The sequence below is a fragment of the Vicia villosa genome, linkage group LG1 (genome assembly GCF_029867415.1).
Source record: "Vicia villosa cultivar HV-30 ecotype Madison, WI linkage group LG1, Vvil1.0, whole genome shotgun sequence".
In the NCBI taxonomy this organism is placed as follows: Eukaryota; Viridiplantae; Streptophyta; class Magnoliopsida; order Fabales; family Fabaceae; genus Vicia; species Vicia villosa.
This window is the reverse complement of record NC_081180.1, coordinates 121,238,334-121,261,239: the sequence shown is the minus strand read 5'-3', so window position 1 is coordinate 121,261,239 and position 22,906 is coordinate 121,238,334. Positions and strand designations below refer to the sequence as shown.

Below are 22,906 nucleotides of genomic sequence, written 5' to 3'. Positions count from 1 at the left end.
TCTGAAGAAAATCTCTAACTACTAACCTCGTTTTGTGTTTCCCCATTGATCCATCTGGCTTCAGTTTCACCTTGAAAACCCATCTGACGTTGATGGCTTTCTTCTACTTTGGAAGCTTAGTCAACTCCCAAGTCTTATTTCTTTCTATAGCCTTAGTTCTTATTTCATTGCCTTCAGCCATACTTTCTTCTTGAGTACTTCTTCTATACCCATAGGTTCAGAGTCTACTAGCATGGCACACTGAATGACTTCGCCTTCAGAGTTTATTTCAGTATCGTGTGACATGTCGAACTCTGCAAACCTTTTGGATATTTTTCTCATTCTTTGTGGTCTATGAACTTAATTGTTCTAAATCTTCTACAGAACCTGGAGCAGTGTTAGCTTCTGGACCACCTCCAGAAACACTTCCTTTAAAATGACTACTTCCAGAAGCATGACTACTTCTAGAAGTTTGACCCGTAGAGTCTTGACCACCATATTCGAAACTACCTTTAGATTCGGGATCACTTCAAGAATCTCCGTTAGAGTCATCTTTCGAGTCGCCTTTGGACTCTGATTCACCTGCAGAATCATAATCATCTTCTAATTATGACTCATCTTCATAAACAACTTCCAAACTTCTTTTAGAAGCACCTCCAACACCAGAGGTAGGACTAGACGTATTCCAATCCCAAGTTTATGACTATTTCACTATCACATCTCTGCTGAATTCCACCTTCTTAGAGATTTTACAATAAAGTTTATAAGCACCTGTACTATGGTAATCCACCAGTAACATTACTTTACTTCTATCATCTAGCTTCTTTCTTTTAGCATCTGGAACATGTTTATAGCAAACATAACCAAATACCCTAAGATGAGTCACACTTTTCTTATCTCCTGTCTACTTCTCAAAAGAAACAACTTCCTTCAACTTCTTAGTTGGACACCTGTTGAGCACATACGTTGAAGTCTCAATAGCTTCTCCCCACAACGAGTGACGTCGTTTCTTTTCCTTCAGCATGCTCTTTATCATATCAAGCAAACTATGATTTCTTCTTTCAGCAAGACCATTGTGTTATGGAGTATATGGAGTAGTCATTTCATGCACAACTCCATTTTCTTCACAGAACTGTCTGAACTTTGTAGAGTTATACTCACCTCCACCATCAGTTTTGAGAATCTTCAGCTTTTGAACACTCTGTCTTTCTGCCTTCACCTTAATTTTCTAAAACTCGATGAAAACCTCATGCTTAAACTTAATGAGTGCTACCCATGTCATTCTTGTAAACTCATCCATAAATGAAACAAAATATTGTTTCCTCCCTCTCAGTGAAGGTCTGGGAATGGCCCACACAACATCATAATAGGGTTTGATGTGTTGTGATTGCAGAAATGGTAAAAGAGAAAACGGTGATGTGAATGTGAATGAAAATGAGAAAGATAGGAGTGTCTTTTATAGTTGTCTTTTTATGACTTTGTTCAATGAATAATTAGTGTGTTTGGCGGGAATTAAAATGAGTATATGTTCGGCTAATGAATGTAGTCTTTTTTTAATTTTTTTTATAGAGTAGTCTCCTGACCTCAAGGAAAATAAACCCTTGAGACCCAAGCACCCTCCCACTAGGCCAACCCTCTCAATTTTTTTTTAATCTAAGGCATGTGGTCTTGTTTAATAAAACATTTATTAACTGTAATAAAAAATAAATTGAGTAAAATTTACTAACGGATAAACATATGATACTTTTGATTTTATAAATATATAATTATTTTAAAATAGAAAAAGAATATAAATAAAAATTTATTAATGGAGAAAAATATCATACATAGGAAAAAGAGTATAAATGTCACACTTTTTATATATATATATATATATATATATATATATATATATATATATATATATATATATATATATATATATATATATATATATATATATATATATATATATATATATATATATATATATATATATATATATGAGGAGGGATATATTTCCTCCAGGAGTAAGTTATTATAAATTACTCCAAATCTAGACCATTGATTTTTGTCAATCTAATGGTTAAAAATAATAATAGTTTTATCTCTCCATATATATATATATATATATATATATATATATATATATATATATATATATATATATATATATATATATATATATATAAAACATGATGACAAAACTTTGTCATAGATAGATTCAAAAAATAATAAAAACAAATATATATTAACTACTCATAAATTAAAAACAGGGTAAATACTCTTTAATGATTTATATAAATAGAATTGAAATTAATTTTGAGAATTTTCTTAACAAGAAAAGGGAACAGAAATTATGGGTATGTTTGTTTAAGGTGAAGTTGGTGAGAGAGAAATAGGAGAGAGAGAGAGAGAGAGAAGTTGAAGAGAGATATCAAACTTCTCTTGCTTGGTTTGAAAAGAAGTTGGAGAGAGAGACTAATTTTGTGTGGGCCCCATTGATTTTCTGTTTCTTCTCAAACATGGAGAGAAATGAGAAAACAATCCTTGACATTTTCTCAGTTCCTATTTTACCCTTACAATTGTATATCAATGCACTCAAAATTTACAGCAATGTTTCATTAGTTACAAAGTTTCAACTATTTATATTTTATATATATTTGTAAGAAGATTCACGTAACATTTTATGTTTATTTTGATTCCCCTTAGCATGTATTTTAAATGGAAAACAATAGTGTGGTTATATGGAAAAAACTTAATTATTGTACAAAGTTTATCCGCTATTTTTTTACTGTCTACTTAATATTATTTATTCTTCTAAAATATTAATTAATAATTTTTAAATAAAAACAATCTAAAAGCAAATAGTAGAAAGAAGAATAATATAAAACAAATTAAATAATTATATTAATTTACATCTATGCTATTATATTGACATGAATATATTAATACTACTTAACTGCATTATATAATTAAAAAATTTATTTAATTTTAAATTTAACTAATTAATTTTTAATTTTTTGTTTTTATATAATAAACTAAACAAAATTTGATTGATTAACTATATTTTAGTTTAATAATGATAAAGCTAAAAATTAAATAAATTTTTGTTCTATATAAATATATAAGCTAAATAAAATTGGTTATTGTTTAGATAAAGGGTGTTTTTTTCATTCTCAAAATAAAACACACTTCTTTCTCTTCTATTTCTCTTCAATTTTAACTATACCAAACAATACACAAAATATACTCTATTTCTCACATACTTCTCTCTTCTCATACTCTCTTATATAAAGAGAAAGTGAGAAGAGAGAAAAGTGAGAGAGAATATGAGAAGAGAGAAATAGATAAGAAATAAAGAAGATTTATAAGGTTGTTTGTTATAAGAGAAATATGAGAGAAATAGAAGAGAAAGAAGTGCAAAATTTTGAAAAGACAAATTTATCCTTACTATAAAAATATATAAAATATTATATATTTAATTTCATTAAAATGATGCCTGGACAAATATGGAATAAAGCAAAAAAATGTTTCTCTTTCTCCTTTCTTCTCGTTTTAGGGGAGATTAGAAAAAGTAATGGGGCCCACACAATTTTATTCTCTCTTCCCTATTTCTCTCCAAACCAAACAAAAGAAATGATTAATCTCTCTTCAACTTCTCTCTCACCAATTTCTCTCTTTCCTACTTCATCTAAAACAAACACACTCTAAAAGAGAGGACCAAATCAAACCCTCTCAAAAATTACAAAAGCGATAGTTCAACATTCTAGAATGTTTGTTATAGTTTAGAAAAAAATAGCTCTTTTATGAACAATAATTTTGTTGTTGATGTAAGAAAACTTCTATTTTATATATTTATTTCTTTTACTTTTAATTATAGAAATGCATATTTATTTTTATAAGAATTTTTACTAAAAAAAAAAGTCAAATATAGTAAATAAAAAAAAAGTTTTTCATTCTTTCTTATATCTTTGTAAATAATATTTTTTTTAAAACACGAGACAAATATTTCTGACAAATAAATATACATATATAAAATACGAGTTAAATATTTATCACTGATAAAAATAAAAATAAAAAAGTTAACAAATATTTATTATTGATATATAAAAAATATAAAATTATTATTTATCTTTACTCAATAAAAAACAGATATAAACTAGGCATGGCAACGGGGCGGATCGGGGACGGTTTTTACCTCCCCCAAACCCAAACTCGAATCCCCAATCAATCCTCGTTACCCACCCCAAACTCAAACTGGGATGGGGAATTAAAACTCAAACCCGTCCTTAACGGGTTCGGGTATCCCCGCCCCGCTACCATGTATTTCGTAAAATCAATTTTTTTAATAAAAATATTTACTTTTCCAAAAATCAAATTACATTATAAATAACAAAATAAAATAATCTCAAAAAATTTCATACATATATTTCAAATGTTTAAAATAATAAATGCAAATCAAATTATTAAAACATTAGCCACATATTTAATAGTATAAATTATGAAATATAAATAATAATAATGTACATATTGAAATAAACGGGGCGGGTTCGGGGACGGGTTCGGGGTGGGTACTAGTGTCCCCATTACCCGACCCATCCCCATGTTTTCTAATCGAGGAAAACCCAAACCCGAACCAAAACCCAGTTAAAGCGGGTTTTCCCCGTCAACTTCGAGGCGGGTTCGGGTGGGTACCCGTGGGTCTGGATTTTATTGCCATGTCTATATGAAACATATAATTTGAATTTCTTAAAAGTCAAATAATTTAAATGGTGGACTCTTTAGCAGAGGCGTGCCTAAGATTATAACCAACAATTTACAATGAATAGAAGGAAAATAGAAAGATAAAACTTCCATTAAGAAAAGCTACATAAAAAAACATTCAAACCAAAGCAAGTCGTGGAATTTAACCAGAGTATTCAAATCATCATCAAAATATTTTTTTTCTTTACTTTTAAAATGGGGTTTAATCATAAATGGATAGGTGGATTATGCTTTATGTGGAAACTATGGATTACTCTGTGGTTGCAAATGGCACTATGGTAGGATCCATTGTTCCAAGTCATGGTTTAAGACAATTGATTCTATGTTTTTTATCTCTTTTATTCTTTGTTCTGAAGGACTCTCGGCTCTCATTCAGAAAGTTGAAGCTAGAGAGGATATTCATGGCATCAAAATCTGTAAGAATGCTTCAATCATATCTCATATTTTGTTTGATGATGATTGATTCCTTTTATTTCGAGCTAAGGTGAATGAAATGAGTGTGTTTAAAAATATTCTTGTCATTTATGAAGAAGCTTTAGGTTAAGCCATTAATTTACATAAATCAGAAATATTTTGTAGCAGAAATGTCACAAACAATGTAAATAGAGAGAAAGCTAATATCTTTGGGGTTCAAAAAGTGTTGGGAACAGGTATCTTGGTCTTTCGTCCTTGATTGGAAGAAATAAAAAAGCCACGTTCCAATTTATAAAACAAAGAGTATGGAATAAGATTAATTCTTGGAATAATAAATGTCTTTCTCAGGCGGAAAGGGAGGCTCTCATTAAAGTTATTCTTCAATTTATTCCTTCTTATATCATGAGTATATTCTTATTACCGTCATCATTAACTGAAGAAATTAAGAAAATGATGAACTCCTTTTGGTGGGGGACTAACAGGGGTCATACTAAGGGTATTTATTGGTTTCTTGGGATTGTTTGTCTGCGCATAAGAATGATGGAGGTATGGGGTTCAAAAACCTAAGTGTCTTCAACTATGCTATGTCGGGTAAACAAGCTTGGAAGTTTATGACAAGTCCAAGTAATCTGATAACTCGGTTATTCAAAGCCAAATATTTTTCTAGTTGTGATTTCCTTGAGTCATCTATTGGACATAACCCCAACTATGTATGGGGTAGTATTTGGAGCTCTAAGTTTGTTGTGCGAGGAGGCTATAGATGAAGCATTGGTTCGGGAGATTCTATTTCGTGTTTGGGGCAACAGTTGGTTATATGATAGTTCTTCATTGGTAAATCCCTGGCCAAATAGTTCGATAGTATAGAACCTGAAGCTCTCTGAGTTGATGGTTTTTCATGGAAAGCGGTGGAACAACAATTTGATTCATACTCTTGTTGGAAAAGAAGAAGCAGTAAAAAAAATTAAAACTCCTTTATTTGAAGTTGTTCAGGTTGACAAAATGTGTGTAAGTTTGAAAAGAATGGAATATACTCAATTCGTAGTGCATATCGTTATTGTATTTAAGAGGCTATTGCTACATCTCATTTTACTGTCCCGGAGAACTGGAAGCTCTTATGAAAGTTAAAAACTCCCTCGAGGGTTAAAAACTTTCTATGGCGCTTATGTAAAAGTTGTGTACCTACAAGAAAACAGTTGATAGAAAAAGGAGTTCAATGTCAGGACTATTGTGAAGTTTGTGGAGGAGGTTTAAAAAATGATAAGCATATTGTATTCTTATCCTTTCACATTAAAAAACATGTAGGTTCTAAGTCAAGACCATCAGGCCTTATTTCGGTCATTATTTGGAGCATTTGGAAGAGTATAAATAATTATATTTGGAACCCCACGGAAGATTCAGTAGAAACAATTTGTGATTGTGCCTCTTATTTTCTTATGGGGTGGAGAAATGCACAACAGTTCCAATCGAGAAGTTCTAACCAAAATAGAATTTTTTCGATCGACATATGGAGTAAGCCTACAGCAGGTCGTCTAAAAGGCAATATAGATGCCTCTTTCTATACGGCTTATAATAAAATATAAATATGTGTATGTGTACGAGATGAAGAGGGGCAATTTGTGGTTGCTCAAACGGAGTGGGTGTCACCCATTACCAAGATGGATACGGGGGAGGCTTTAGGCCTTTTTAGCAACAATCAAATGGGTACATGAACTCGGTTTGGATGATGTGGATTTTGAGGTAAACTTGGTGGTATTGGTCGTGGTAGTGTCCCATCAAACATGTCAATCAATAAGAAGTCAATAGCTCTCAACAAGAATTTCATTGTGTTCAAGTAATCGCATTAAGAAATAAACTTGGTCCTTCAACTTTTGGTTTTTCCATTAATCTAGAGTGTCGGTAATCTAGAGTGTTAGGTCCAGTTTGTTGAAATATTGAATTGCTAATTAAAACATGCTTTAAATAAATAAAATGTATAAAATAGTTTGATAGATTAATTAAAAGTCTTGAATAGCTTACAAATTATGGTTTTATAAAGGAAATTGTCGTACTTGCCTTAAAATTGTGGTCTAAAGAAGTGTTGTCTCAAACGACTATTGACTATTTACCTTAATAATGTGAGTGTTATATATAATGTATCGACTATTGACTATTTACCTTAATAATGTGAGTGTTATATATAATGTGTGAGTGCTCCTTCTATTTTGAGATATATGGCACCCCACAATTAACTTATTGTTTATGCCTTCTTCAATTAGCAATGCTATCAACATGAAAATAAAGCCCAGCTGCATGATCATATTGCATTTTGACTCAAATCTAAAGTATTAGCAACAATAATCGACCCAAGATTACTTGGAATAGATTTGGATGCTCATTTCATTTGTACTTACACTTGTCTAACTCTACCATAGCTGAAAACAATAATCATTATTTTTACACCATGACTAGATTAATAGTAAAGTAAAATAGTAATGATAACAGTTGAAATTTGAACACTTTTTTATATAAAGTCAATTTAAAGGCACTAGCGAGGCTAAAAAACCTGTCTTTTTACCACCTGATCAAATTAATGGAGTTGATATTTCAACATACTCATAATTACATTAAACAAGTTCAAAGTTTTGATCCATGAGAATTAAAGTTAAATTTTGCTAGTAAGAACTCAGTGGAAAATATACAAACTTCTATTTCCATCATTCCAAGGAGCCTAGTGTTTTCTCCAACTTCCAGCATTCAAAACTTTAACGCCTGAAATAGTTTAAACCAAAAGCTTGAGGTTAGGACCATCTAATCAAAATATGTTATTGCAGGCTGAAGAGGCAAGGATATCTCATTTGCTCTGTATTTTTACAGTAACAGAGTGGTTGCTAAGACTCATAAACCTTGTCATTCCAGCCACAATTGCAAAGCAGATCACAGTTCAAAACATTGCTTGACATCACGTCAACATTAAGTATTGGTCCACAATATTAATAAAGACAATTTCTTTGATGTTAAACATGACCCATATCTATTGTTTTGACTTTTGACAGACAAGTTATTTTCTAATATTGTGCATGTTGACACGCTAGACAGATACTTTGAAACTACTTTAACAATCAATGTATAATACAGTGCATACATTTGTTAGATGATGATATAACAAAATTAGTCTAGACTCTAGAGAGAAGATAAATAAGATAAATATAAAGTTGGTGATATGGTAATAAGCCTGGAAGTACATGACTTCCACGTATAAGTAAACCAAATTATTATGCAAATGCAAGCCAAGTCTATCGAACTAATCTAAATTGCAAAGGTAAAATTGGGAGAAGATTTTATTCAACGAATCTTACCCATTGAGCCGATCATACAGTTAAAGTGAAATAAAAGCATGTGTCAATCATAGGATCCAAATAGTATGGATGAAATAAAGGAATGCTTTGGGTGTGTTATATGATATCAAAATTCTTCTTAAGCTTAAAAGAAAACAAGTTACACAATCACAGCTTCAAAAGACCCACAGTGTTGTATAATTCAAAAACAAGAAAGAACTATATATTGAGTAGTAAAGAGCCAACAGATAGGAGGACTGAATGAGTGCTTAAATGAAAAAAGATAGAATTAGTAAAGAGGAATTTGGGATGATAACTCTTGTAATAGAGATCATAGAATATCTACTTAGGTGGTGTGGATATGTATGGAGAAAGGAAAGACTGTAAAGTATTGATAATGAGGTTAGACTAGATAGGGGATATAGTTACAGTTTTAGAGACAGGCATAAACCCAAACATTAAGAGTGACTTTGTGCTAAATAATAGTTATATGTTTCAGCCTGATACACGATATATAAAATATGATTTTATGCTGTCAATTAATTCATATTGATGATCTCGTCCAATAGTAGACTCGCTCAATACACCCATCTCAACCTACAACATCATTCTCTGAAGGGAATGTGCAATTTAAAGCCAACCATAAGAAACGCAGGGCAGGTTTGGTTAAGTACTGTCAAAGATAAACATTGATAATCCAGATTCTAGACATTTAGACCATAAAAGCAAGTGACAAAAGAGGCAAACATGCTACCCCCTAATAATCACAGAGTTGAATTTGAGTCAATAATCATCTTATCGTGTTATTAAATGTAAACTATTTTCCTGAGAAGCAATCAACTTAAAAACATCTACTGGAGGACTCATCCTCATACTGACAAGCCACAAGTTTCAAAACATCATGCTTTTAATCAGGATTCCATCAGGGATGAAATTCAATAGACCAAAAGATTGAGTTAGTTTAAATAAGATTTTTTTGCAGCAAACACATGCTTCAGCTAATCTAGAGGAATACTAGAATTCCTCTTTAAAATGGTCTATTGACACAGCACTAAAGTCAATTCTCACCAGGCAACAAATTGTTTTGATAGCATTCCGATATGCAGATTAACTCAGGACTACTGTTAAACGAAAGTGTCAGCTTGCATATTCAAAAGAACAAACATGCAATCATACCTTAGAAGCCATTAACCATTTGTTATCCACCCAGTCCTGATGTAGCCTCAACTGGGAATGTTCAAACTCCAGTTCTTCATTGGAGTTCCTGAAATAAACAATATATTTGGAGTCCCCAAGAACTTTAGAAACAACCCCAACCCACCAACCGTCATTGTAATATGCATCAACTTCATCAAGAAACTTAAACTGATCAACATCATCAGTTTTTGGTGGACAAGGCCTAATTTGCAGGAGACTGATCTCCTCTCTCAAAAGCTTTGAATCATCATCGAGCAGGCTCTCATACTCAATAACAAACTTCCCTTCTCCCTTAGGCTCGACAACGGTTGCACTAAACCAAGCCCCTTTGAAACCATCTTCGTCACTGCATACCTCAACCAATTCCCCTTCCTTAAACTTAAAACCAGCATTGTCTCCAGTCACAGTTTCAGCAGCCTTCACCCTAACCTTTTTCTTGATTTCACTATCATCCTATAGTATTAATAATTAACAAACAACGTCGGCACTCACAATATTTAATTGAAATAAAATTAAGTTAATTAATTAACATTAACATCCTAAGACATGCAATAACAATGCAACCCTAGAATTCAACCTAAAAGCAATAAACAATGGAAATCAAAGCACACCTGTTGTGGAAATGGTGGGATCCAACCTCCATCAACCCACTCACGGTGGAGCCTGAGTTCCTCGTCGGAAAACTCCAGCTGCTCCCTCGAGACTCTGAAGTACACTGTCTTTCTACCATCCTCTAATACTCCGGTGACGTGACCCTCCCACCATCCATCGTTGTGATAGGCGTCAACTTCATCACCGAATTTGAATTCCCGGGTGAACTCCTTAGGGGGAATTGGGCGGAGCTGGCGAAGCCTAATTGATTCTTTAAGGCGCTTTGTGCCATCCTCATCCGCCATTAAGTTATCATACTCGACCGTGAACTTGTCACCGACGAGACGACGGACGATCTGGCCGGTAAACCATGAACCTCGAAATCCGTCGTCATCGGAGCTGACTTCAACTAAGGTTCCAGGTTTGAAGACGGCTGCGGAGGGGGAGGAAGAGCGTGTTTTGGAGTTGGACGCCATGGATTATCGGGTTAGGGTTTCGCAAGTTGTGATTGCAGAAATGGTGAAGTGAATGAGAATGAGAAATGAGACTAGTGTCTGTATTTTATATCTGTTTTTTTATTATTTATTAAATATAAATTATAAATTATTAGTTTGTTTGGCGGGAATTAGAACAGCTTACTAAGTTCGTCTAATTTTATTTTCAAATCCAAATAATCCCAACTTCTTGGCTCATGACTTACTTGTGTGGATTTTTTTTTAAGATAATTTATACTATGTTTTTTGAATTGTGAGGTTTGGTGACCTTAGTTTTGGTTATGGTTCATAAGAATACTCAAATTCGAGATACAAGATAATATCTCTAGGCAAACTAAGATAAATATCTCTCTAGTACTCTATAGTACTCTAGAGAAGACCATCTGAGGAGCGGGACTAGGAAGCTTGTAGCGAGAGCAGAAGAGCCCGCCCTGGAAAAAAGTGGTTAAATTGTTTAAGTTTCAACATCAGCTCGACATATGATAAAGAATCCAACTCAGTTAAACTAACCAAACACCAACGTAGATGAGACAACTAAGTAAAAGAAATTTATTACGTAGACAACCAATTCAAGATAGATTAATAGTCATAACGAGTCATGCTCAGACAAGGGAGCAACAACATTAATAGATATTAATTAGTCTTCATTATGCAAATAGTTCATATTCTTATACATACACACAATACAGAAAGAAAAAGACAAGCAATCCATACACTAATTATTCACAATACAACTGAGAATTTATCGGCCCTCGCTTGTCGGCCGATACACTAATTAACAATGGTGATGACAATAGCCAACAGTAAGCGGAGATGTTAGCTGCTATGAAGGAGTTACGTCATCAAATTAAAACGATGCATGACAACATTTGTGACCTGCAGTAGCAACAAACGCCAATGGTTATCGACGAGCAAGAAAAATCCATAGATCCTCAACCACTCACTACTGAAATTTGGGATATTTCATTCCTTGACAACTTCAAACTACCATCTCTAGTAGCGTTTGATGGAAAGAGTGACCTCAAGAACTCATCATTGATATTAACACTCAAATGTTTCCTTGCCCAAAATTAGCTTTGCAAGCTGAGACTTAGAGTTGTCATGCCACACGAGGATAATCTAATGGTCATTAACTTGTAAATGCTCAAAAGGGCGTCAAGAAGGTTGTTGTGCATCTCAACATCTCTGTCTATGTCGTCTATTGGGATGCATTCGAGGGATTACAATCCTAAAAACATTCGAAAAAAGAGGGAGCGGCAAGTCCATAAAAGTCAGGTATGTGGGGGGAACGCTTATTCCTCATTCAATGTTACTATCGTCAGGCCATCCTTCAATGTCTTGAAAGTGGTTTTTTCCACTCTTGGTAAAACCATGAAATACCCATGGACAACAGGTGCGTAAGTGTGGTTAAAGCTTATTAGGAAGTAGCAATGAGGTGTTATCGAGATTGTTTGAAGAGTAAAAGAACTTTTCCCCTACACACCCTGTGTTTACGGGACTATGTAGCGGTATATTCATATCTACTCAAGATCCACTTTGCATCAATTGACCTCCGCATTCCACGCACAAAGCCTCAAGAAGACTTGGAGAGAAAGGGTCAAGGACAAGCAAGAACCACAAGAGTTTGCCATTTTGACGATGTGGCGAGCTCACCAAACTCATGGTCGACTTAAACTAAGGGCGAATACCAGATCGACATCAATGAATCATACTCCCTAAATAAGCTCGTCCAATCTTGTGGTCAACTTAAGTTAAGAGTGTCATGCAAACCCGATATCAATAACCCATCTGCATTCATAAATAGCAACTTTGATAAGTTTGGCATACAGAGAGGCAACAATGTTATTGGCCTTTGTGATTGTATGTTAAAACAAGAGAAGAAGAATTAATAGTTGTTACGCTCAGATGGAGGGACAACAACATTAACTAGCATGAATATAATAATTGTAACCGCTAGAAGAGAGAAAGGGATAGTAGGGTTATAAAAGCCAAGGAGTAACAGAGGAAAAGGGATCGAACAATTGAAAATTCTAAGACTGAGGCTTTACTAGATATATGATCAACAAGGTTACAAATGGCGTACATTTTACCAGTACACAATTCAATCAAAAACTCAAGTTTAGTTAAAAGATATAGATAGATAGATAAAGACGAAATCAACTTCTGATTAGCTTGACAATTGACGGGTTGAACAATATTCAATTGGACATCTCATCCCGTCTTGGGGATTGGTATGTTGAGTTTGTATTGATGGGTCAATTCGCACTGTCATCTTCCCAGTCATATACATGAATAAATAACATGTATATATCAATGCTTTTATATTGGTTTATTAACAGGAGGCCTATACAGGTTTGAAGTATCATGTTACATAGTAATGCTTGTATAACATGTTGTATTGGTTTATGAATCTACTACAGGCGTTCATAAATAAGATGATATTTTCAGCTTCTAAATATTCAAGTCTCATCTTCCAAGTCATGTACAAAGCAATATAAATCAAGTACATACCCTACTTGTTTCATATGTTTAACCAACAATTCCAGCACTTCACAGACCTCCTCATTCGAAAAAACCAATCTATCTCCAACAGAAAAACTGTAAACCTGATTTTTCAATTCAATCCAGCTCCTCCCCGCCTCTTTCTTACTTATAGTACTTTTCATAAGCTTCCTCAAACTGGCAAAATCATCCCAGTTACCTTCAGCAGCATAAATATTTGATAACAAAACATAAGTTCCCGCCTTATTTGGCTTCATATCCAAAACCTTCAAAGCTGCTAATTTTACCATACTTGGTTGATTGTGTTTTTTACAAGCTCCAAGAAGGGCTACCCATATAGACTCATCTGGCGTAAATGGCATATTCTCTATTAGTTCATACGCTTCTTTCACCCTTCCTGCACGACCAAGTAAATCCACCACACACGCATATATCTCTTGATCGGGTACAACATTATAATAGCTGGTCATTAATTTAAAATATCTAAGGCCTTCATCCACTAATCCGGCGTGGCTACAGGCACTCAGAACAGCCATAAACACTATCTTATCAGGTTTAATACCTGATCTTACCATCTTATTGAATAACTCAACAGCCTCATTTCCATGTCCATGAGCACCATATCCAATCATCATGGAAGTCCATGAGACCAAATTTGTACGCGGCATTCCACTAAATATTTTGTATGAATCCTCTACATTTCCACACTTAGCATACATATCTATAAGGGCATTGGATAATTCCAAGTTGTTATCGAGGCCTCTATGAAAGATTCCACCATGAAGCTGTTGCCCGCAATACAAAATTGCTAAGTTTGCACATGCAGCTATAACACTAGTAAATGTGAAGCAATTTGGACTAACCCCTTCGGACACCATTTGTGAAAATATGCAGAGAGACTCTTTAGAATCCAGTGTTTGAAATCCAGCTATCAAAGTGTTCCACGTGATCGTATCTTTCTGAGTCATTTCACTGAATACTTGTTTTGCCTCAGATGCGCAACGGCACCTGCAATACATGTCAAGTATGGAATTCATGACAGGAAGATTGGACTCAAATCCATGATTAATCACTGCAGCATGCACCTGCTTACCCAAATTACTTGAGCCAATTGACGCACAAGCACTAACTGCAATTGAAAAGCTGAAGGGACTAAGTTCTCCTCCCTCCTGTTTGCCGCAAAAAATAAACGATGTTAAACAGGTTTCAACTCACATGATAATACCAATGATTACTTTACTTTCATTCTTTCATCAATCACTCAAAAAATCAATTATCTATACAACAAGGAAATAGGGATATAAAACAGAAGCTTACCATAAACATTTGGCGAAAAACTCGAAGGCCGCCAAAGGAATCACGTCTATGAGTATATCCAGTGATCAAAGTAGTCCAAGTGACATCATTTTTTATTATGATATCCTCAAAAACATGTAGAGCATTATCCATGTTATCACAGCAAGTTGCGTACATATCCATGAGTGCATTATCAACATAAATAGACGACCCTCGAGTACCAATCTTGATCGCCAACCCATGAACTAATTCACCACACAAAAGAGCTTTCAAACTTTTACAAGCCTTCAAAACAGCCGAAACAGTAAAAGCATTGGGCTTCACTCCATCTCTGAGCATATTAGAAAACATATTCCATGCACGTTTGGGGTGATTGCAGGAAGTGTAGCCAGTGATCATGACTGTCCAGGCGATAACGTCTCTCTGGGGCATTTCATCGAATAGAGAGTGTGCTTCTTCGATTGAGCCTTTGTCGAAATAGGATTTGATGAGATCGGTGGTTAAACCTTTCGAGTCTTTGGGGTTAAAGGGTGTGTCAAATTGGATGTAGCGAAGAGAGTTTAGGAGAGATGATGGAAGGGGTCGGAAATCAGTTGAGGATAGTAGCTTTCTACAAGATGCCATTATCATTGTTTTGAAATGTCCATAACAATAACGTTAACACTTGTATTGTATTTAAGGTGGGAAAATTGAATTATTGAACTAAGCAATGTGTAATTTCAGTTCACAATGTCGTTAGTTGTTAGTGTTTCGTTGGGTTAAATGTGTTGTTTTTTTCATTAGCCGCGGTTCATGTTCGTGGATTTATTTAAAACTTTACTTATAAAGGGATTATTTAAGAAAACATAAAAAAAATATATATTTTATTGCTTACTGAAAGATGAAGTTAAAATCTATTAATAATTGATTTACCTCTTGCAAATAAGTGACAATTAACATGGTAATAGAAGTCTTTATGGATAAACTTTATATACATGCCTATTTATTGTTTGTTGGCTTAACATAAATTTTGAACCCAATTAGTATGTCTCTTTTATGGTACGCCCTTTGTTTAAACAAAATGAAAATAAAATTGATTGTTTGAAGAAGATCTAATTAATGAGTAATGGTGGTAAGAAAAATAATAGTATGTAAATAATAGTTAATATGTGAATATTAGTTTAATAAGGAACTATTTCATTACATAAAAGTGTTGACAGTGAGCGATGTTGCAACTTTTTTTTTAGTGATATATTAATAATTAGTTTAGTATAAAAATATCTCGTTTTGTAAATGTCGATATTATATTTAGTATGTACTGGGAGCGGCGTTGCTGTTCTATTTTTAGTAATATATCGATATTAGTTTAATAAAAAGATATTTCATTACATAAACGTGTCGACATGAAGCGATATTGTCACTATTTTTTTAGTAATATATCGATATTAGTTTAATATGAAACTATCTCATTAGTAATATATCGATATTAGTTTAATATGAAACTATCTCATTTTATGAATGTCGATATTACATTTAGTATTCACATGGAACAGCGTTGCCTCTCTTTTTTTTAGTAACATGTCGGTAGAGGATATATAATTATAGAAATAATAGGGAAAAATATAAATAATAAATGGTTGTATTACATCATATTCTAAAAATAATAATTAGTTACTTGTGCCAATCATAAATCGAAAAGCGCAATTCCATCTTAATTATCTAATAATTTTTCTTGACACTCATCTAAATCTAAAAACCCGACTCTTTCACTTGTGGCTATCGCACTTTTTAATATTTCCCTCGATAAAAATCTGAAAACCCTAGTATACAAACCTTCAATTCCTCAAATTAGAAAACCTTCATATGCAAGCCTTAAATTCCTCAAATCAAAAACCTAATTTTCTTTCCAATCTCTCTAGAATCTAAATTGCAAATATTTTTGGCATTATAAGATGAGTTAGTGGAAAATTATTTATACAAGAGCTTTGATATGGTAAGATCGTTGATAAATTCTAAATGGAAAGTTTATAAACAAAGCTCCCTTTGTAAGATGAATTAATTTGAAGTAAGAATAATGTTTATCTAGTCCAAGGGGTTAATGTGTTGGAAGGATGTGTTTAAATTCCGGAGTTTCAAATTAATATTGGAGTAATTCCGTGTGGGGAAAAGGAATTAGCAGAACAAAGTATATCGATTGAGGTGAAGGAAATCACAAAATTAACAGAGAAAATAAAACAAAAAAGATTAAAAAGAAAAAAACTGATAAGGTGTCAATTTATTGGACAGAGACAAGATTATACTTTGGGTGGTCATTAAGTTTCATGTGTTGTAACTTGTATATAGATATAGAACATGTACTTGACAAATGCCAGTAAAAACATAGTCTAACAGACAACAAATAACGAACAAAATAATCTAGGGACATAGCAAACAAACTAGAATTATAAAACACTGCAATGCCTGCTTTTGCAGGAATTTTATAAAGAGCAAAGTCAATATGAACATCGTTTGTATACATAGTTGTATGTGGAAATCCTAACTGGTGAACACTGGTAAGATACCTCTATATATAAGTGAAAATCCTAACAATGAACTATGCTAGGGTATTAAGTACTTTTTAAGAGGTTTTAAGTTAAAAACTCTCCTTCATTATTTTTTTAAGAAAAAGAATTGGCTTCTTCCCAATACATAGAAAGCCATTTTAACAAATATAACTATAATGACGACAACATGGAGCATAGTGTTACATTTCCAGTTCTACTCTTTTGTATTAAAACAAAATCCATACCCTGAACTTGTGAATTGGCATTCTGCTTCCAAATAATATGCAGACTTGCATCATACAAGAATCTGAGACTTGGCAGCAATTCGGGAGCATTTTTTTCTTCCCTTCTGGCTAAGTCCACAAACACAATACTCAAGAAGATCATAATCTTCCTCGCAGAATAACATGGATGCCTTTTCAGGATTCTTCAAAAGCATCTTGGATGTAAGGAACCCAGCTATGGTCCATGTTTGATACATCCGAGCTTGTTTTCCAATAAACTTTCCAGAACGAGTATCGTAATATTCAGGCCAAGAATCAACTGGCAGCCTTTTCTCAGCTAAATCAGCTGCTTTCTGAGCTAATTCAATTCTACCCATTTTGATGCATGCCAGTGTGAACTGAAGATGATGTAAAAAAATACATTAGAAATTAAAGTAACACTTCATGGCTTATGCATGGTCTTACACCAACAAATTAGCACATAATTTTTTGTATTCCAGAAAAGACAACCAATTTAATTTTGAAGATTGTTTTCTCTCATAAATATCCTGTTAGGATATAAAATATATAGGTTGTTGTAAATAATAGATTAGTTAGTTTTATTTAATTTTTGATTAGTTCTATCTAATTATTGTCTACCTGATGAACTGTGTCCCATCTCGAATTTTGGGAAATGTTAGTCTTGTTCAGTCTATGTCTCGTTTTCCTTTTGTTCCTATCTTACAGAATCCTGAGTTTGGCATGTTTGATTGTGTTGCTTTAATTTATGTTTATAACCAATATCGCAATAAGTTGGATGCACATGCTCTTCAATAAGAGAAGGAGAATGTTGTCATCCTCCTAGTCATTGGTTCATGCATGACCCAATGACAAGGCATTTGCAAGCTATTGATTGAATTCTACAATTTCTTGAAGCCACTAAGGAAAAAAAAGGTCTTTTGTTCAAAAGAGGTGGAAATCTAACTATGGAGACTTATAAGGATGCTAATTATGCCGGTTCAGCAAGCTATCAAAGATCAACTTCTGGTTATTGTACTTTCTTGTGTGAAAATCTTGTTACTTGAAGGAGCAAGAAGCAAAGTGTAGTGGCTCGTTCAAGTGTGGAAACATAATTTATAGCTATGGCACTAAGAATTTGTGAACTGTGAAGGTCCTATGGAGCTTTTGTTGTGACAACAAATCGGCCATTAGTATTGCACATAATTTTGTTCAAAATGACAGAACATAGCACATCGAGATCAACAACATTTCATCAAAGAAAAGTTGGATAGTAGATTGATAACTACAACATATATTCCTTTTGGTTATCACCTGGCAGATGTGTTAACTAAAGATTTACCTACCAAAAGGTTCAACCAACTTGCTTGCAAGCTGGGAATGAAGCTGGGAATGATTGATATTCCCCCACCAGCTCGAGGGGGAGTCTTGTAAATAATAGATGGAGTTTGTTTTATTTTATTTAATTAATTTTATCTTATTGTAAGGGCCCGTTAAGCAAAGTATGTTAGGTCTAGAGTTATTTTTTTCTATTTAAACAAACTACTTATTGAATTGTAAAACAATTTTATAATATATTTAAAAAATAATAATATCTACATAGGTTAATTAGAGTAGTTAAGAGTTATTTAGTAGAAGTTAGTTAGTAAGTTGATAATGTTTGTTAGATGGTTGTTAACAGTTCCAACCAAAAATATAGTCTCTTCTATTCTTTTTAATGTGATCTCTGGATAAATTCTCAGTCTTCAACAATATTATAATATTGTGTTTTGATCAGCGGGCTTGAAGTACACTTCTCCATAGCATGTTACAAAAATACTTATATGACTAGCACTTAATTAAATTGTTTATCCAAACATTTATGCGTTCAATAGTTGAGGTATTTAGACAAGGCAAGGTGCATATAATCAACATATTTGAACTTTCCTTAAGAAAAAATCTATTGCCATCAAGAGATATTTACCTGCCACAGAAGGGTAGGCCAGGATCCACCATTATGATATGACCAAGGGCTGCAAAAGTTAAGCACATCGTTTCAGTTAAGATGAACACCCTAGAAAGAACTATGACTATAGAGACTATAATAGTATGATACAAATTCTTCAAACGTACTCAAAGATATCCAAACATGAGAAAGGAAACTTTACAGACAGAACTTACGTATTCTTTGGGTCACTGCCAGTAATTATCCGCCACTCTTCATTATCCAAGGCAGGATAACATATTTTAAGTGGCATATGGCCCACGAGATCATCCCATTTTTCTTGTATCAGATTTAAAATAGACTCATTCTGTTTTTGGGTGCTCAGAGATGAAATAATAGACCAAAGATTTCCCAGTGTGAAAAACCGGAAATCCATGTGAGCTGGTTGCAGATTTCCAATTAGATATCCACCTTTTTCAGGAATCCAATCCATTACCCAGAAAGGAATTTGTTCTGGATAGATGTTGAATTTGTTGATGGCATCCATGGAGTACTCTTCTGTTTTATACCTATATATTTCATTCATCTTTTTCATATCCACCCAATAATATTGTCGAATGTGGAATGACAGTGCACTCAGTCTGTTGTTAATGGCTCTAACAAGATCACTGGTTTCATCTGTTACAACAAGTATTTCACGCGAACAGCGAAGAGCTGAGTAAAATAATGCCTGTCAAGTGAAGATCACCACCACATGTAAGGAAAAACAACAGGACAGATAACAATTGAAACAATTGAGGTAGTTAAGCTTACTTGGATTTCCAGGGGGTGACCATGAATGCCCATACGCCTGTCTATCATGCAAGATCCATCAGTGACTAGCAGAGATGGAAACATATCAAAACCATCTGTTAGACACAGTTTAAGAATCATTTTCAACCCTGTTTGAACATCAACCCTTTCTTGCAAGCTATAGTCACCGGTGATCTTCCCATAAGCCCGCAATAGGATGATCCACCACAATCCTATCAAAGAAACAAAAGCCAAAACTCATTTTGTTAAGTTACTTATTTTAGAATTCTCTTTGTTTAACTTTCAACTTACAAGCAGTTTTCAAGAGCATTATTGTTTATCTGTATGCACGTTATAACCAACAGTGAAAAATAAACCTGAATCTACAGGTGCAACACGACCAATAGCTGATTCCCCAAAATCAGGATCTAAAACTTCTTCATGAGTATCCCCTTCAAGAGCTACCGTTCTAACTTTGAAACTAGCAGGCATCAAGCCCTGTCCTGGACTGTAGCAGTCCACAGTTTTCTCCCAACTCTTTCACAGTTAAATAGAGGGGAAAAGGTAGAATGTTAGCAATCAATATATACACAAGTTTTTAACATTTGTAACTAAGCATAACAGCTCCTCCTTTTGGATGAATTCTCACTCAATCATCAAACTATACACACTTCCTTTTAGCATTTAGCCATTGGTATGAATAAATAGCCGGTATGAAAAAATAATAGTGAAGTACATAAACCCGAGAAAAGTTTAATGACTCTACATAGACACTAGAAAAAAAAACATTTACAAATGCATTCAATTCAATTCAATTAATGACCAACATGGCCGTTTTTAAAGGTGTGCAAGGTGGGCTACAAGTAGGGACTCAAATTTGTCAGATTAGATTGTGCCTAAATAGGACCTCATAATAGATTTGTCACAACTTAACCATGGCTAAATCAGGCCCTTTGTTGTTTTGTCAAGGTTGAACCGTTTTTAAACATTTTTAAGATGGCTCTGATCAATGAAGCACGGACTCTGACACGGACACTGCGACACGACACAGACACTCCGACACCGATAATATCAAAAACATAAGACACCGACACCGCTACATATACGATAGTATATAAGCTTCATTTATCTATCTATTAATAAAAGAGTTAAAAATATTCTAATGAAAAGTAATGTCTTCAATTTTCATTGATAATATTGATTCAATACATGTCCAAAAGATGTGTAAGCTATGTTGAAAGCTATTTTCTTGGAAAAACTTGTCTAAATTGTTCTACAAGTGTTGTATGAGTGTAATACAAGTGTCCGATACCGATTTAAAAAGTGTCAAAATAATGAAAAAATCTATTTTTTTAGGTGACACTTCTCTGACTTCTCCGACACTTGTATGACTTTTCCGACACGTGTCGTACGGGTGTCATACAAGTGTCGGACACCGACGCGTGTCGGACACTGCGACACGCCTACTCTTAAAGGTGTCCGTGCTTCATAGGCTCTGATGACCAACCTACCATTTTTAAGATGGCTCTGATGACCAACCTACCATTTTTAAACATTCAAACCATTTGGATAAACCACTTTATTAAGGGTTTTGTAGCATAATCACTTATCATGTAAGTCTTCATGCATAGGCTAGCAAAAGACAAAATGAAGTCAAACTGCAGAGTTCATACAGATAAGCTAAAATCAGTATATGGACATGTCCTAAGCTGTTTCCACTAACTATTCCAAATATAAGACCATTATAAGGCAATGATTAAATTGAAGCACTAGGTACCTCTAAAAAGGTATATATATTACCTGCAATTGCAAGGTATGAAGAAGAAAGTTCTTGACAATCTCATCCTCTCCTTTTAGCAAGAAAGCAAGAGCAGAAGGAATAAAATCCCTAATAAAAACCTGATCATAATTCAACGGCGACTTATCACCCGGATCATTAGCAGCCACAGTCCCCACAGGGTTCCCACAATAAGTCACAATAGCATCCTTCAACAACTTCCAACCTTCTTTCTCCGCAACAGACTCTTCTTCTCTTACATCCTTCTCTTCACCCTTACTAACACTTTCCACCGTGAATGGCTTCACATTCACACCACTCTGAATGTAAATCCGCTCAAAATTACTCTCACTTCCACGTGTCTCAATGGAAGTTGAAACACCCCTATTATGAAACCCTAGTATTCGAAAAGGGTGGTGATTTTTGGTGTGGTAAACATTGAAACGTGGTTGTGGAAAAGCGTTGGTATGGGGTTGTAGTGGAGAAAGAAAAAACGATGAATTGTTAGAAGCAATGAGGATTCTTCGCGCGAAATTTAGAGCGCGGTTGCGAAGGAGGGTGATTGTGTTCATGATGGAAAATTAGGTTTGTAATGGTGGAAGAAACTAGTGAATGAAAAGTAAAACTCAGAGTCAGAGACAAAGGTGTAATTTGGGGTATTGAATTTGAAAGAGTTAGGAGAGTTTTGTGATGTTGTTATTGGGAATAAAAAATTTGAATCTAATGTATTGTTTGATAAAATCTGGACCTAAGTTTGATTCTAAAGCTCAAGTTATGGAAAATTGAAGAAGGAGGAGTGTGCAAATCATCGGCAGGTCATGGTATGTGAAATTGAAGGCGGTGGTGTGGCCGGCGGGGAAGGAAAAAGAATTATCAGTATCTTCCATCTTAATAAATAAAATTAAATACTATTATTATCTTTTTAGTTTTATATAAGCTTTGGTTAATTTTTTTGTTTTGTTGGTTAATTTTTTGTTTTGTTGGTTAACTTTTTTTGGTTTATTTTTAAATTCATTTTAATTCTTACAAAATATTAACAGACGGGACCCTCTGTCCTTTTTTTATACACAATATTTTTTTTATTTTTTTAATTTAAAAAAATACATAAATTAGTTTTAAATTGTTAATTAATTACAA

General features: G+C 33.8%; 3 protein-coding genes across 3 annotated transcripts; all 3 read right to left on the bottom strand.

Moving 5' to 3' along the window:
* Nucleotides 1–7,620: 7,620 nt before the first annotated feature.
* On the bottom strand, nt 7,621–10,788 carry LOC131615783 (protein AGENET DOMAIN (AGD)-CONTAINING P1-like). Its single transcript, XM_058886944.1, has 3 exons — nt 10,262–10,788; nt 9,630–10,103; nt 7,621–7,887 (listed from the first exon to the last, which is right to left on the bottom strand). Exons 1-3 carry the CDS (start codon nt 10,715–10,717, stop codon nt 7,873–7,875), a joined length of 945 nt encoding a protein of 314 aa, XP_058742927.1. The 5' UTR covers nt 10,718–10,788; the 3' UTR covers nt 7,621–7,872.
* Nucleotides 10,789–13,020: 2,232 nt separating this feature from the next.
* LOC131615773 (putative pentatricopeptide repeat-containing protein At1g56570) lies at nt 13,021–15,336 on the bottom strand. The gene is made up of 2 exons (XM_058886933.1): nt 14,555–15,336; nt 13,021–14,406 (listed from the first exon to the last, which is right to left on the bottom strand). Exons 1-2 carry the CDS (start codon nt 15,161–15,163, stop codon nt 13,195–13,197), a joined length of 1,821 nt encoding a protein of 606 aa, XP_058742916.1. The 5' UTR covers nt 15,164–15,336; the 3' UTR covers nt 13,021–13,194.
* Nucleotides 15,337–16,953: 1,617 nt separating this feature from the next.
* On the bottom strand, nt 16,954–22,648 carry LOC131644034 (alkaline/neutral invertase A, mitochondrial). The gene is made up of 6 exons (XM_058914418.1): nt 21,793–22,648; nt 20,370–20,529; nt 20,014–20,225; nt 19,437–19,930; nt 19,240–19,288; nt 16,954–17,677 (listed from the first exon to the last, which is right to left on the bottom strand). Exons 1-6 carry the CDS (start codon nt 22,339–22,341, stop codon nt 17,351–17,353), a joined length of 1,791 nt encoding a protein of 596 aa, XP_058770401.1. The 5' UTR covers nt 22,342–22,648; the 3' UTR covers nt 16,954–17,350.
* Between the last annotated feature and the right edge of the window lie 258 nt (nt 22,649–22,906).